Below are 15,859 nucleotides of genomic sequence, written 5' to 3' on the forward strand. Positions count from 1 at the left end.
CCTGCTGGGAGGTAACTGACCCTTCCACCCCACCTTGACTTTTGGTATTTCTGCTTATTTTGTATACACCACTGGTGCCTAAGAAGATGCTTGGTGGTGATGTCTTTCAAGCCTAGGAGGTTGTTGATTTGATTCCATCAAAGTTATAAAATTACCACTTAGAACAATATGTGCTCATCTCAGGATAATGACTCTGGTCTCTTTTAGGTTCTCAGCCTCCAGGCAGTGATCCTGGGCTCTGGAGCTGTGGTGGCAGCAGGAAGGGAGCCATTTAAACCAGGAAATTATGACATCCAAAAGTACTTACTTCCTGCTAGATTACCAGGGATCTCTCACCGTGTGTACCCCAAGGGAAATGCAAAGTCAGAAAGCAGAAAGAGTAAGTCACTTACTAATATATAGCCCATATTTTTAGCCCTGAGATTTTTTTGCCTCAAGGACAGCAAAAATCTGTGTTTAAATGTCCAGTTTCTTTCACTACAGAAGTGAAAAGAAGATTTAAAAACATTCCTAACTGAAATTAGTTATATTTATAGTTCGAAAGAGTCATAGAAATTATCTATTTTTTAGACTTTTCCAAATCAATTATATATCTGTTTAAATTGATTATGTGTGCTTTTTTGCATAAAATACCTAGTTAAAAAAATTAAAATGCCAGCATTTCTTGCTTTAGAGTGGAATCTGTGTAAGTTTCTTTTCTGGTAGTTGAAGAATTTTCTCTAAATAGTACTATGCAGCGTTCATAGCTGACCTCAGCAGATTAGCAGATTGTATTTTTTCAAATCTATGCTATGTGCTCTGCCTTCTGAAGTTATTCTTATAAAAATCACAGGTCCTTAGATCTACTTTTTATTTATTAAAAAAAAAAGGTTCATGCAACCAATTCATGCTGGTTAACGTAATGTAGTTTGATAATTCTGTAGGATCTGCTGCACAGTGTAGCATTATCCTTTGGATAGGGAAGGAAGAGGGCCTCTTCAGGCCCAAGGATGTGGGATAAGCTGTAAATTGCCTCTGCAGCATGGCTAATCTCATTATTCATTGTACTCAGTATTTTCAGGGAAACTAGCTCTTTGCTAAAGTACTGATTGTTTTTTATACTTAAATTTAAGTTTTTATCTCTTTAGACTTGGATAGTATGTATTTTAAGTAGTAGTATACTCTCTGCTTACTGCTATTGTGGGTGAAACTCATCCATTATTTATTGTTGTTTAATTATTTCGTAGATATATTCAATTGATAATTATTAATGCTTCTATTTTGTAAGCATTAGATTGCCACATACATGTTATAAATATGGTAGCACTGTTTACTAAAATGGTTCTATTATGACTGATACAGGTTGCTGAGTATGGTTTTTGATGATTACAGGGAATCTGAGGGATTCGTTAAGTTTTGCTTCAAAAACTTGAGTGAGACACTTAGATTTACAATTTACGTAAAAACACATACAAAATAAGAAAAAATATTTCTGGGTTTATACTCTGTAACTTTAAAGGAGCTTACCTGATGGCAAGTATGCAAATCTATATAGACTTGCTAATAGAATTTTTTTTTTTTTGAGACAGAGTCTCACTGTGTTACCCAGGCTGGTCTTGAACTCCTGGGCTCAAGCAATCACCTGCCTCAGCCTCCCAAAAGTGCTGGGATTACAGGCGTGAGCCACTGCACCTGGCTCAGGCATTTGGATCGAATTTAAGAAGCAAAAGTACCAAGGTTAATGGTGAAGACACACGTTACTATGTCTAGCTCTGTTCTCTCTTGTGTCCTATATTAAGTCAGCTGCAATGATTATACAAAGTGTATGCTAAATTAATAATTACTACTTGATTAATTCAGTGTTAATTATAAAAAGTTTCTGCTTTCATAAAGCTATAGATATCTCTTTTGATATGTGTAGGTGGGAAGATGAATACCATCATAAATAGTTGCTTGCCTTGTTTGAATAGGTAAGTGGTACTTGGTCAGAGTCCAATTTTGGTATTGGTAAACAAAACAACAAAATGAAAACCCACAAAATACTTTTATCTTTGATAGAATTCTTAGCAGTTTTTACTTTATACATTTTTAAAATTAAAATTACCTTATTGAACTTTTTAACATTAAAATTCTCTGAACCTCCTCATTGAAGGTGAAGTAGAATTAGAGATCTCTTCTAAAGAGTGGTTTGAAGATATGTACCACTATTACAGTAGGTTTTCTCAAATAACTATTGGGAAAATACATAGGTCGGGCATGGTAACTCACTCCTGTAATCCTAGCACTTTGGGAAGCTGAGGCAGGTAGATCACAAGGTCAGGAGATAAAAAACATCTTGGCCAACATGGCAAAATTCCATCTCTACTAAAAATACAAAAAAAATTAGCTGGGCATGGTGGTGTGCACCTGTAGTCCTAGCTACTTGGGAGGCTGAGGTAGGAGAATTGCTTGAACCTGAGAAGCAGAGGTTGCATGAACCGAGATCACACCACTGCACTCCAGCCTGGCGAGAGAGCAAGACTCTGTCTCAAAAAAACAAAACAAAACAAAGAAAAACCAAACTTAGAGCTTAGAAACATATCAGTAATATTTTATTATGAAATACAGAAAATATGCTGTTTCTCATACTAATTATTTTCCTTTTTCTTTTTTTTCTTTGCTGCCTCTTCCTTTGGATGTTTCTAATTTCTCTGCCTTTCATATTATATTTTGATGTGGGCACCTTTTACTCTTAAAATCTTTAAAGTAAGCACACACGTGTCTTCAAGCTCAAGGTCCCAGATTTATTCTGTTTCTTCTGAGAAAACACATAATAATGATTGCTACTTAGACTATTCTTTTGTTCCTGAAAATTACTTGGCCTTAGAAAAAAATGATTCTCAGAATTTACCAATATATCCTTCTGAAGATGATATTGAGAAATCAATTATTTTTAATCAAGATGGCACTATGACAGTTGAGATGAAAGTTCGATTCAGGATAAAAGAGGAGGAAACCATAAAATGGACAACTACTGTCAGTAAAACTGGTCCTTCTAATAATGATGAAAAGAGTGAGATGAGTTTTCCAGGAAGAACAGAAAGTCGATCATCTGGTTTAAAGCTTGCAGCATGTTCATTCTCTGCAGATGTGTCACCTACAGAGCGAAGCAGTAATCAAGAGGGCAGTTTGGCAGAGGAGATAGACATTCAAATGACAGATCAAGCGGCTGAAACTTGCAGTTCTGCTAGTTGGGAGAATGCTACTGTGGACACAGATATCATCCAGGGAACTCAGGATCAAGCAAAGCATCGTTTTTATAGGCCCCCTACACCTGGATTAAGAAGAGTGAGACAAAAGAAATCTATGATAGGCAGTGTGACATTAGTGTCTGAAACTGAGGTTCAAGAGAAAATGATTGGACAGTTTTCCTATAGTGAAGAAAGGGAAAGTGGGGAAAACAAATCTGAGTATCACATGTTTACACATTCTTGCAGTAAAATGTCATCAGTATCTAACAAACCAGTACTTGTTCAGATCAATAACAATGATCAGATGGAGGAGTCATCGTTAGAAAGAAAAAAGGAAAACAGACTGCTTAAGTCAAGTGCAATAAGTGCTGGTGTCATAGAAATTACAAGTCAGAAGATGTTAGAGATGTCCCATAATAATGGTTTGCCATCAACTATATCAAATAACTCAATTGTGGAGGAAGATGTAGTTGATAGTGTAGTATCGGAGAACAAAACTGGTATCAAAAACTTAAAAACTTATGGTAACACTAGTGACAGGTTCAGTCCTGTTTCAGCAGATGCAACCCATTTTTCAAGTAACAACTCTAGAGCTGACAAAAATATTTCTGAGGCTCCAGCTTCAGTAGCATCCTCTACTGTCACTGCAAGAATTGACAGACTAATTAATGAATTTGCACAATGTGGTTTAACAAAACTTCCAAAAACTGAAAAGAAGATTTTGTCCTCTGTTGCCAGCAAAAAGAAGAAGAAATCTCGACAGCAAACAATAAATTCCAGATATCAAGATGGACAGCTTGCAGCCACAGGAATTCTTAATAAGAATGAGAGAATAAACGCAGGAGGTAGAATTATAAGGGAAATGATATTGCAAGATTCAGACAGTCCCCTTAAAGGAGGGATACTTTGTGAGGAAGACCTCCAGACAAGTGAGACTGTAATTGAATCAAATACTTTTTGTTCCAAAAGCAATCTCAGTCCCATGATTTCCAAGAATTTCCATAGAAATAAATTAAATACTACTCAGAATTCCAAGGTTCAAGGACTTTTAACCAAAAGAAAATCTAGACCACTAAAGAAAATAAGCTTAGGAACACCTAAAAAAAGAGAAGTCGGTCAAGGAGATAAAGTGTTTCCTCACAATGAATCTAAATATAGCAAAAGTACTTGTGAAAATAAAAGTTTATTTCATGTATTTAACCTCCTTGAACAAAAACCCAAACGTTTTTATGGACCACAATCTCAAGCAGAAGTGGCATCTGGGTATTTGAGAGGAATGGCAAAGAAGAGTTTAGTTTCAAAAGTTACTGATTCACACGTAACTTTAAAAAGCCAGAAAAAACAAAAAGGGGATAAATTGAAAGCAAGTGCTATTTTAAGTAAACAACATGCTGCAACCAGGGCAAATTCCTTAGCTTCTTTGAAAAAACCTGATTTTCCTCAGGATATTGCTCATCATTCGGTTCAAAATTATATACAGAATTGGTTGCATAACATAAATCCATATCCAACTTTAAAACCTATAAAATCAGTTCCAGTATGCAAAAATGAAATAAGTGTGGTAAATTGTAACAATAGTTTTTCAGGGAATGATCCCCATACAAGTTCTGGAAAAATAAATAATTTTGTTATGGAAAGTAATAAGCACATAACTAAAATTGCCAGTTTGACAGGAGATAATCTATGTAAAGAGGGAGATAAGTCTTTTATTGCCAGTGATACTGGTGAAGATCTCTATGAGACACAGGTTGGATCTCTGAATGATGCTTATTTGGTTTCCCTGCATGAACACTGTACTTCGTCACAGTCAGCTATTAATGATCATAATACTAAAAGTCATATATCTCCTGAAAAATCGGGACCAGAGATAAATCTTGTTTACCAGGAAATAAACCTAGCTAAAAAAAGGCAAAGTGTAGAGGCTGCCATTCAAGTAGATCCTATAGAAGAGGACACTCCAAAAGACCTCTTACCAGTCCTGATGCTTCACCAATTGCAAGCTTCAGTTCCTAGTACTCCTAAGACTCAGAATGGAGTTGTTCGAATGCCAGGTTCACTTGCAGATGTTTCCTTTCCTTCTGCAATATGTAATTCATCCACTAATCTCCTTCTAGCTTGGCTCTTGGTGCTAAACCTAAAGGGAAGTATGAATAGCTTCTGTCAAGGTGATGCTCACAAGACTACCAATAAATCTTCAGAAACACTTGCATTATTGGAGGTTCTAAAGCACATAGCCATCACAGAGGAAGCTGATGACTTGAAAGCTGCTGTTGCCAATTTAGTGGAGTCTACCGCAAATCACTTTGGACTCAGTGAGAAAGAACAAGACATGGTTCCAATAGATCTTTCTGCAAATTGTTCCATAGTCAACATTCAGAGTGTTCCCAAGTGCAATGAAAATGAAAGAACACAAGGAATCTCCTCTTTTGATGGAGGCTGTTCTGCCATTGAGGCATGTGCCCCTGAAGTCTGTGTTTTGGAATTGACTTACCCTCCACGTGAGGTGTGCACTGTAAATAAGGCTTATGTTCCAAAAGAGACATGCAACCCTAGTAACACGTTTTTTCCTAGTGATGGTTATACTGTGGATCAGACCTCCATGAATAAGGCTTGTTTCCTAGGAGAGGTCTGTTCACTTACTGATACTGTGTTTTCTGATAAGGCTTGTGCTCAAAAGGAGAACTGTATCTATGAGGGAGCTTGCCCAACTGATGAGACCTGCATTTCTGTCGATGTCTGCAATGCCACTGACTTTTTAAACTCTAAAGAAAACACATATACTGATAACTTGGAATCAACTGAAGAGTTAGAAAGAGGGGATGATGTTCAGAAAGATCTAAATATTTTGACAGACCCTGAGTGTAATAAAAATGGCTTTAATACATTGGTGTCACATCAAAATGTCAGTAATTTAAGCCCCTGTGGTCTTTGCCTAAGTGAAGAAGAAGCAGAATTTGATAAGAAACATAGTTCTGCAGATGATTTTAAAAATTGTTCACTAAACCTGTTTCAGGGTAAAAATGCATATACTTCCTTTGATATGGAAGAACCAAGGACTTCTGAAGAACCAGGCTCAGTAACCAGCAGCATGACATCAAGTGAAAGAAACATTTCAGAATTGGAATCTTTTGAAGAATTAGAAAACCAGGACACTGATATCTTTAATACAGAGGTAAATGTAGGAGAGAAAGCCACTGAGGAATTCATCCAAGAAGAGATAGAGGCTAGCAAAACTTTAGAATTGCTAGACATCTCTAGTAAGAATATTATGGTAAAAGAAAGAAAGAATGGTATAATTTATGAAACAATCAGTAAGAGGCTGGCAACACCACCATCTTTAGTTTTTTGCTATGATTCTAAGCAAAATAATGAAAAGGAGACCAATGAAAGAGAAACTAATACGGTAAAAATGATGGTGAAAAGCATGGAAAGTGGAAGTTATTCAGAGTCCTCTCCTGATTTGAAAAAATGCATCAAAAGTCCAGTGACTTCTGATTGGTCAGACTATCGACCTGACAGTGACAGTGAGCAGCCATATAAAACATCCAGTGATGATCCCGATGACAGTGGTGAGCTTGAGAAAGAATACAACATAGGATTTGTTAAAAGGGCAATAGAAAAACTTTACGGTAAAGCAGATGTTATCAAACCATCTTTTTTTCCTGGGTCTACCCGCAAATCTCAGGTTTGTCCTTATAATTCTGTGGAATTTCAGTGTACTAGGAAAGCAAGTCTTTATGATTCTGAAGGGCAGTCATTTGGCTCTTCTGAACGGGTATCTAGTAATTCACCTATATTGCGGGAATACCAGGAGGAAGGACAAGATAAGTGTGATGTTAATGGTGTGAGGAACAATTATTATGGGGGTGACATTGTAGAACCTGGTACAAAACAAAATGATCATAGCAGAGTCCTCACAGACATAGAGGAAGGAGTGCTGATTGACAAAGGCAAATGGCTCCTGAAAGAAAATCATTTGCTAAGAATGTCATATGAAAATCCTGGCATGTGTGGCAATGCAGACACCACATCAGTGGACACCCTGCTTGATAATAACAGAAGTGAGGTACCATATTCACATTTTGGTAATTTGGCCCCGGGCCCAACCATGGATGAATTATCCTCTTCAGAACTTGAGGAACTGACTCAGCCCCTTGAACTAAAATGCAATTACTTTAAAATGCCTCATGGTAGTGACTCAGAACCTTTTCATGAGGATTTGCTGGATGTTCACAATGAAACCTGTGGCAAGGAAAGAATAGCAAATCACCATACAGAGGAGAAGTGTCTTCATCAGTCAGAAAGAATATGCACATCTGTCACTCATTCCTTTATGTCTGCTGGTAACAAAGTCTACCCTGTCTCTGATGATGCTGTTAAAAACCAGCCATTGCCTGGCAGTAATATGATTCATGGTACACTTCAGGAAACTGACTCCTTGGATAAACTGTATGCTCTTTGTGGTCAACATTGCCCAATCCTAACTGTTACTATCCAACCTGTGAATGAGGAAGATCGAGGATTTGCATATCGCAAAGAATCTGATATTGAAAATTTCTTGGGTTTTTATTTATGGATGAAAATACACCCATATTTACTTCAGACAGACAAAAATATGTTCAAGGAAGAGAACAATAAAACAAGTATGAGAAAAAACTTTATTAATAATGTCACTGGTGATATATTTGATGAGTTTTATTTCAGTAACACATTTGACTTGATGGATAAAAGAAGGAAACAAAAAATAATTAACTTCTTGGAGTTACAGGAGGCAGGTAATTTAAAGAAATTTCAACCAGATTTGAAGGAAAGGTTTTGTATGTATTTCTTGCACACATCATCGTTAGTTGTGGGTAATATGAATTCAAATACACAAGACCTCAGCAGTCAGACAAATGAAATCTTTAAAGCAGTCGATGAGAATAACAACTTATTAAATAACAGATTCCAGGGCTCAAGAACAAATCTCAACCAAGTAGTAAGAGAAAATATCAGTCATTACTTCTTTGAAATGCTTGGTCAAGCTTGCCTCTTAGATATTTGCCGAGTTGAGACATCCTTAAATATTAGCAACAGAAATATTTCAGAAGAACTTGGTATGTTTGAGGATGAAAATATTTTCATTTGGGAAGAGGAAGACATATTAAATTTAACGGATCTCGAAAGCAGTAGAGAACAAGAAGATTTATAATTTCAATATCAGCACAGTCATTCTTTTTTAATACATTTTTCCCATAATGAGATGAAGTACAAGTGAGGAATATGGACTAGATAATCTTGAAGAATTTCCCACTTCCTCCAATTAACTTTACCCCAGAAAGCTTACCCTTGGATAACCAGTTTGACTTTCATAATTTATTTGTTCTGTGTTTTTCCAACAATTACAGACTCATTTTCTCTTCTTTTATTTTGGAAGTTTCTATGTGCTTTTGTTCCGAACTTATTTTTTTTTTGTATCTATGATTTTTTTTTTTTTTTTTGCCTAGGGCATCAAAATGTGCTAAGGACAATAATTATATCCTCTTGTAAAACTGTGGTTAGCTTGGTGTAAAATGTATATTGAATGTATTGGTGAATAAATTGAATAGACATAGCTTCAAAGTGCTTCATTTATTCTTTTAAACTACTGATTTGATAAAAGATGTGATTGTAAGATATTCACAACAGTCTCGTTGTTTCTTTTGCCAAACGTGTTGAGTCCAGTTCCTCAGATACCTAATGAAATTGCAAGCATTTCCATATGACGGGATTTAGTATTTTCTCATGAGTTGAAAAAGATTCTCCACCACTAAGCTACCTCTCCAGTACTTTTCCTAGAAATTGTAATCTTTTAAACATTAGTAAAATGTCTGGAAATCCAAAGAAGTCAGAAAAAAATAGGGGGAAAAAATTAAGGTGTGCTCTGTGGAGGAAAGTTAAAGGAGTTGGAATAATTTAACTTGGAAAAGAAAAAAGAATGGTGACTTAAAAATTCTCTTCAAGTTGAAAAAGAATTGTTGTGAAGAACATGACATATTTCTTTCTATGTTCACCTGTATTAATAAAACATTTAAAATTTAAATAGATATAAATAGCATTATTGCCTAAAAGGATAAATAAATAGACTAGACTATCGACTATCATCTATCAATTGTTTTGAATAATTGTGGTATATTGCCCAGGAGTTAACCAGGAAAGCTTTTAAGATTCCTTCCACTCCATGACTGTATGATGATACAGAAACAAGTCTTAGAAAACTTGGAAATCTATGTCTTTTGTCTGCAACTGACTCAAATTAGAATGATCAGTGTTTTTTGAGCCACACATGGAGATGCTAAAATAACATAAATTTGGCATTGAGGAACAAAAGGTAAGTAAATTAGTTACATCAAGAATAATGTTGGTGTCAGTTCAGCATGAGTCATAAATTCATAAAATTAAAAATTGCTACTTCGTCAGCTGGAGACTATCTCTACATAGAGTATGCTTAAAAAATTGTTTTAATCAAAACATGGAAGCTATAATGTTATGTAAGTTTCTGTACTAAACAATGAGAAATTGTAGTGAAATGAAAGGATGCAAAGTTCTAGAGAAAAAATAGAGGGGAGAAAATAATTTACCTTAATTTTGTGCCTACTGTGTACCAGGGACTATGGTACAACTCCGGGTTTTTTTTGTGTGTAATTCTTCCTCATAAAGGCAGTGTGAAGGTGGCTTTATTACTCTCCCTGCCAGGATTTGAACCCAGTTTTTTTGTGGTTGAAAATCAGTGCTCTTTTTTACTACTATTTTTTTTTTTTTTTTTAATGGCAGATTCTCACTATGTTTCCCAGGCTGGTCTTGAACTCCTGGGCTCAAATGATCCTCCAGCCTCAGCCTCTCAAGTAGGTGGGATTACAGGCACATGCCACTGTGCTGGGCTTACTACATCTTTTTTATTGTTTTCATGTGAGGAAGAAGGAATAAGATACTTAAAAAAAAATTGGCACTCATTCCCTAGTGCAGGGAGACAAGGAAGTAATTTTTATTTTTAATTTGGAAGGTGTGAAATATAGAGATACCTAAGAAGATTGAGGAACTCAGTTACAAAAACCTGGAGGTTTCAAGAAATAAGGCATGCAATATGTAGTTTTGGCAATACTATTACACCAAACAGTGTCCTTGGTGCATAATAATTGGGAGAAGCTGGAGTGACAGCTATCAATTAATAATGCATGACTGTGCATCATACTTCTTCTTTAAAATGAACATGTTCACATGCATTGAATTATGAGATCTGGGGCCACATCTTATTCATGGAGCTAGCTTCGTACTTGGGACATGGTAAGTTCCTAATAAATGTGTATTAAATGGATAAGAAGTGCTTTTGAAGGCATTTAGTTTTTCTTTACCTCTTATTAATTTCAGATCCATACATGTAGAAAGGGTGTGCAAATATGCTGAAGGATAGAAGTCACTTTTTTGTATTTTATTTTTTTAGATTTTTTATATTGTGTGAAAGCAGTATTTTACTCATCCTTAAAATGTCTGTAAAGATGATTTTCTTTTAAACATTCAAAGCATGTTTTTATTTTTACAAGATTTGTATTTTAAAAAAATCTCGTCATATTGTAAAATTTAGAAGAGTAAGTGAAACTTTAGAGGAAACTTAAGAATGTTATAGAGACCTAGCTTTTGCTTTAGAGATGAAGAATCTGAAGGGCTGAGTTTGGAAGTGTAGCCTCCCTTACTCAGTGGAAGATATATCTAATTCAGGGTCTCTGGTCCCAAGGTGGAGTGGTGAAATTACTACGTCTTGCCCACCAGATGGCAGCTGTGCTATGTGCTGCCAAAAGTTCAGGCACTCTGAGAGGCTTGCATGGATAAAGGCAGTGCTTTAAGCATTGAGGCAGCCTCTGAGCTGTCTGCTTTTGCTTCAAAGGAAGCTGAATGTCCAACTGTGCAGGAATCCCCCAAGTATTAAACCCAGAAGAAGTAGCAGTGTTCAGAATTAAATACACTATCAGTAGCAAGGAGCCAAAGTTCAAAAGTAGAGGTACTCGGATTAAAATGCCAACTGTCAAGAATCATCAGAGTTGATTCCAAGGAAAGCCCAATTTGGGGAGGATGGGACCCACCAAAATTCCTAATTCAATTTGAAACTAAGTTAATGAGTCATTGGATCAGTAGATATGGGTAATTTTTACATGACACTTTCAAATATTATAATGTAACTCTTCAGTGACAGAAAACGTGCCTCATTTTTCGGAGTGTGAACTGAGGTATTAAAACTACATTCCATATTTGTGGCACTCATTAAAGTCCTTATGAGGAGCTACCTTATAAGGTGGTTGTGAGAGGATCACTAGAGAGAATACTTGTAAAATTCTTAGCACAGAGGTTGGCACACAGTGTTGAACATGTTTTAGCTATTTTTCTTTAAAAAGCCATTAGTGTTAATACCTTTGATACGGTTTTCAAAGTTGGTGTTCTTCCGATCAAGATGTGTTTTAGCTTTATTGTGTGCATATATATATATGAAATGTAGTATTTTCAACATTTAGTCATGTGGCCGTTTATGAAAGTGAAGGTGACTAACAGTTTGAGTCCCTGCTTGGTGCCAAATATTGGGCTAGGTTCTTTATATGTTATCTCAGTCAGTCCTCACAAGAACCCTCTTGATGGGTAATAGTATCTTTAATGTAGCAGGATGGGGACTAAAACTCATGGAGGCTAGTAAAGAAGCACTTTTACTTTAATATCTGTATTTGATCCTCATAAAAAGTCTTGAGTATTGTGGTTTGATACTGTATGTACAGCTCTACCCTGAAGACGAAGTGACTTTCTATTCCCTGTTCATTGAGGTTAAGAATTCCATAACTGCCCAGGGATATTTTAATCCAAAGTACTTAGCATTTTTCTACTGTTCTACTCTCTTGTCCATTAAGGTATTAAAAGATAATTGTTTTTAAAAGGCAAAATCATGAATTCCATATAGATGTTACATGACCATGTGCCAAAGAGTTTATTTAACTTACAAATTGTGTAGGGAATCATTAACATATATAATGGGCTGAAGGAAGAATTTAAAGTATCACTAAAAATAAGCAATGAGAAATGCTGAAATGAATTGGGTCTGTCCAGGACAATAGTTCCATTCCCTGGGCACAACCAATTTATATGTCTGTGGACAAGAATAGTTTGCATTATCTATGTTTTTACAATTTACAGGATTATCAGATAATTTAAAGATAATGAAAAAACAGAGATAACCCCAAGAGGGCTTGACAAGGCACTTAGTAATTTCTTTTTTGTCCATTTTAAGGTATCTCACAGTTTTTTTCCTTAAAGGGTTTGTCTTCCAGTGACTGAAGTGCTAAATTATTAAGGGAATATTCCCAAGTCATAGCAAACAATGTATGACTGAAAAGCTTTTGAAAGTTAAGCAACAAAGCAGCAAACCTTCAAACAGAGACAAGTACTGTGTTTGATTGTTTAGAGAAGGTATGTTCATCTTGTTCTAGACAAAAATTAGTCAACAATTTTCATCATGGACTTTAGATGTAATATACAATGACTATTTTTTAACAATGGGAATTCTTCCTACAGGACATACACATGAGCCTTTTCTATGTGTAGATATTTCAATATATTAATGTTTACTTTTTGATTCATACACAGATTATCATAGCAATCAGTAACAGCAAGAACAAAAAACAAGTGGCAATGGAGTAAAAATCATTTAGCTGCTTTTCCTCTTGAGAATAGTTCTTTTCTTCTGTAACACTAATGTTGATAAATGGCTGTAGTCTACAGACTGCTACCTAAATAAGACTGGTTAAAGCTCAGGTGAATCAATACAACCAAGTAAATTAAGAAGGATTGTAGGTTCGTGGAAAACATGATTTGTACCTCACAGGAATTCATTATATTGAGACTGAAAGTGGTTAGTAAGAAATGAGTGATATGGAACTAAATACTAGATTTATGTTCATATATATGAATATTCATATATAGACTTAGAAGTTTGTTTAATGTAGTTGCTGCCTCAGCATCCATTTTTAGGCCTGACGTAATATGTGAACTCTAGTTCTACTCTGTCACCTTGGGCTTAGTTAAAACCTTACTTTCCCATGTGGTTGTTTGCTGTATAGCTACCTGTTCCTCATTTCTTTGACCCCAAACCTAGCACACGCCACAGTGACTAAACATGATAACATGTAATGGTCAACACTAGAGTTACGTAAATAGGTTCACCTCTTCAGGAGGGAAGAGGGGAACTTAATTCTTTAGATTAGCCAATCTACAACCCCCACAAGAAAGCCTAAGGGATAATGCCCACAGACCTTAATAAAGGCATACATAGTCCCAGAGATTTCCTCCTCCCTCTCTCCCAACTGTTCTCTCTCCCAACCTCCCTCCTTCCTTTTCTCCCTCTTCCTTGCCCCACCAAACCCTTGCTGATTGAGCTCCCTGCTGCCTCTTTCTGTTGGCTCCCATAACCTCTCTGGGAACTGTGACTAATAAAGACTTCTGTTTCATGCATTTGGTTTCACTTCTTTGTGTCTCATTTGGCATAGATACTCTTAACATAGCCTTCTTTTTGGTCAAAGCTATCTTAGAGAGTGACTGTCTAAACAGGAATAATGTGGATACAGGTCAGGCAAGACCCACAAGGGTGTCTGCCTATAAAAACAGTTTCCTGTGAGAGGGTACCTAGTCATGGGTCAGACACTTAGGCAGTAGGCATCCTTCAGGATAAAGAGGCATCCCATGGAAGGCACACTGTCAACATCCACAACCAAATCCCTTGAATTTCTGGACAGGGCAAGGCTGGAGCTTATGGCCACTCTCAAGAAAAACCTCAAGACCAAATTAGAAAGAAAACATTGTAAAAATCACAACACTTGGCTGGGTGTGGTGGCTCATGCCTGTAATCCCAGCACTTTGGGACGCTGAGGTGGGTGGGTCACCTGAGATCGGAAGTTCAAGAGCAGCCTGGCCAACAAGTCGAAACCCTGTCTCTACTAAAAATATAAAAATTAGCCGGGCCTGGTGGTGGGTGCCTGTAATCCCACCTACTCGGGAGGCTGAGGCAGGAGAATCACTTGAACCTGGGAGGCAGAGGTAGCAGTGAACTGAGATTGTACCGCTGCACTCTAGCCTGGGCGACAAGAGCGAAACTCAGTCTCAAAAAAAAAAAAAAAAAAAAAAAATCACAACACTTGCATACATATGTATCCCATTTATTCTCATGGATGTGCTATAGAAAATCTGAAAGAATAACTTCATGTCATTTAAATGACATTGGAGTTTGTTTTAGACATATATAGGGCTGTTAGTGGAAATTCTCAAAAAGTCATTTTATGAAGAATGACTTGGACCAAGAGAAAGTTCTCTAGATTTGTTATTTTATGCCTTTGCTTACTTTCTCCCTGTTCACCCATTAGTTTGCACCAATCTGCACAATGGGCTCTGTCCTGTCACCCTTCCAGGAGGCATGGCATAGTATAGCATTATGGAGATTCAGTCTGGTGCTCTTCCTTTAAGAGGTTGATGGGGAGGTTAGCCTTGTATACCCTGTTCAACATTCTACTTGGAATTTGTAGACCTAATCTGGATCAACAAATAGAGTTTCATGAAATGTCAGATTGTCTTGAAATGTCAAAGCATGTAGAGTGATTTGTAGTATCTCACTAAGACTGACTGAACTCCTGGGTGGTCCTGAGTGGGTTAGGCATGGGGTTCCCAGTTAGTGCCTAAGCTGGACGAGTCTGCATACAGCTGACTACCTAGTGTCTGTAAGGCATTAAGAACCAGAACCACACAGTAGCCCAGCACTGGCAGACTATCCAGCATAGAAATTTTACTTCTTTCAATGGTGAACCCTTCTATTTGCATTTAAAGTTATACATTTATAACTAGTTTTAGTCAGGGAGAAATACAAAGCTCAAAATAAAAATAGACCATGTTCTGACCCTGTACGTATCTAATTCCCACTCCACAGAGGCATCTTTCTTGAAAATATTTAGCTCTTTTTCTGTTTATTTCTGTATTTAGAGAAATACTGTTTTTTTTTTTCAATTTTAGATTTTGTCTGTTGATATTTCACCTTCAGCCTCCCACCTCCTGTCCCCGCCAATATACTTTTTTAATTAAATTATAGGGTTTTCACTTTAATAACTATGTAAATATGTAAATATTTTCCTCAACTGAGCCTCTTAGTATATTCTATGTTTTCTTTTTTCAACAATTTTTGGTTTTCCTTGGATTAAAAATGGACTATCATTTATTACTGAGCTCTTCCCCAGGCTGTACTCTGTCAGCAGAAAAGTGCATATCTATCTATTTTTTTTCCGTTGGGGATATCCTTTTTCTTGAAAATATTCCTTGAGAAAATCCCTTCCCAACACCTCCCCAACCTCCCCCTTGTGCAACATGAAGTGCTTCAATCCAAGTTGGCTGTGCAGTCATCATCCTGAGCTATCCCTCAGCAACATCCTGGGAATCTCCTTTTTTGGAATCTCCAAAAAGGAGAGGGAAAAAAAAGGAGAGGAATCTCCTTTTCCTCTCTATATTGGATGTCTTGTTTATTGAAATCTTAGTTTAGGCCTCAGTTTAGGTGGAGAAAATTCTGTTACATTTATCATAAAGGGTGTATGGTTTTTTTTTGTTTTTTTTTTTTATCTTGA

The 15,859-nt window shown here is 36.5% G+C and overlaps 1 protein-coding gene across 5 annotated transcripts in view; it reads left to right on the forward strand.

Annotated features, from left to right (window-relative positions):
- RP1 (RP1 axonemal microtubule associated) overlaps window positions 1-15,859 on the forward strand; it is a 306,195-nt gene that overhangs the window by 50,792 nt on the left and 239,544 nt on the right. For 4 of the 5 annotated variants that reach the window (XM_012463767.3, XM_012463766.3, XM_012463765.3 and 1 more), the window contains 2 exons: window positions 208-379; window positions 2,726-9,270. In XM_012463767.3, coding sequence (XP_012319190.2) covers window positions 208-379; window positions 2,726-8,400 — 5,847 coding nt within the window. In that variant the 3' untranslated portion in view covers window positions 8,401-9,270. Of the gene's footprint in view, window positions 1-207; window positions 380-2,725; window positions 9,271-15,859 lie in introns of those variants that run through there. The other variant, XM_064384191.1, reaches the window with a different exon arrangement.

The sequence above is a fragment of the Aotus nancymaae genome, unplaced genomic scaffold (genome assembly GCF_030222135.1).
Source record: "Aotus nancymaae isolate 86718 unplaced genomic scaffold, 86718_ANA_hifiasm-v0.15.2.pri h1tg000036l, whole genome shotgun sequence".
Lineage (NCBI taxonomy): Eukaryota > Metazoa > Chordata > Mammalia > Primates > Aotidae > Aotus > Aotus nancymaae.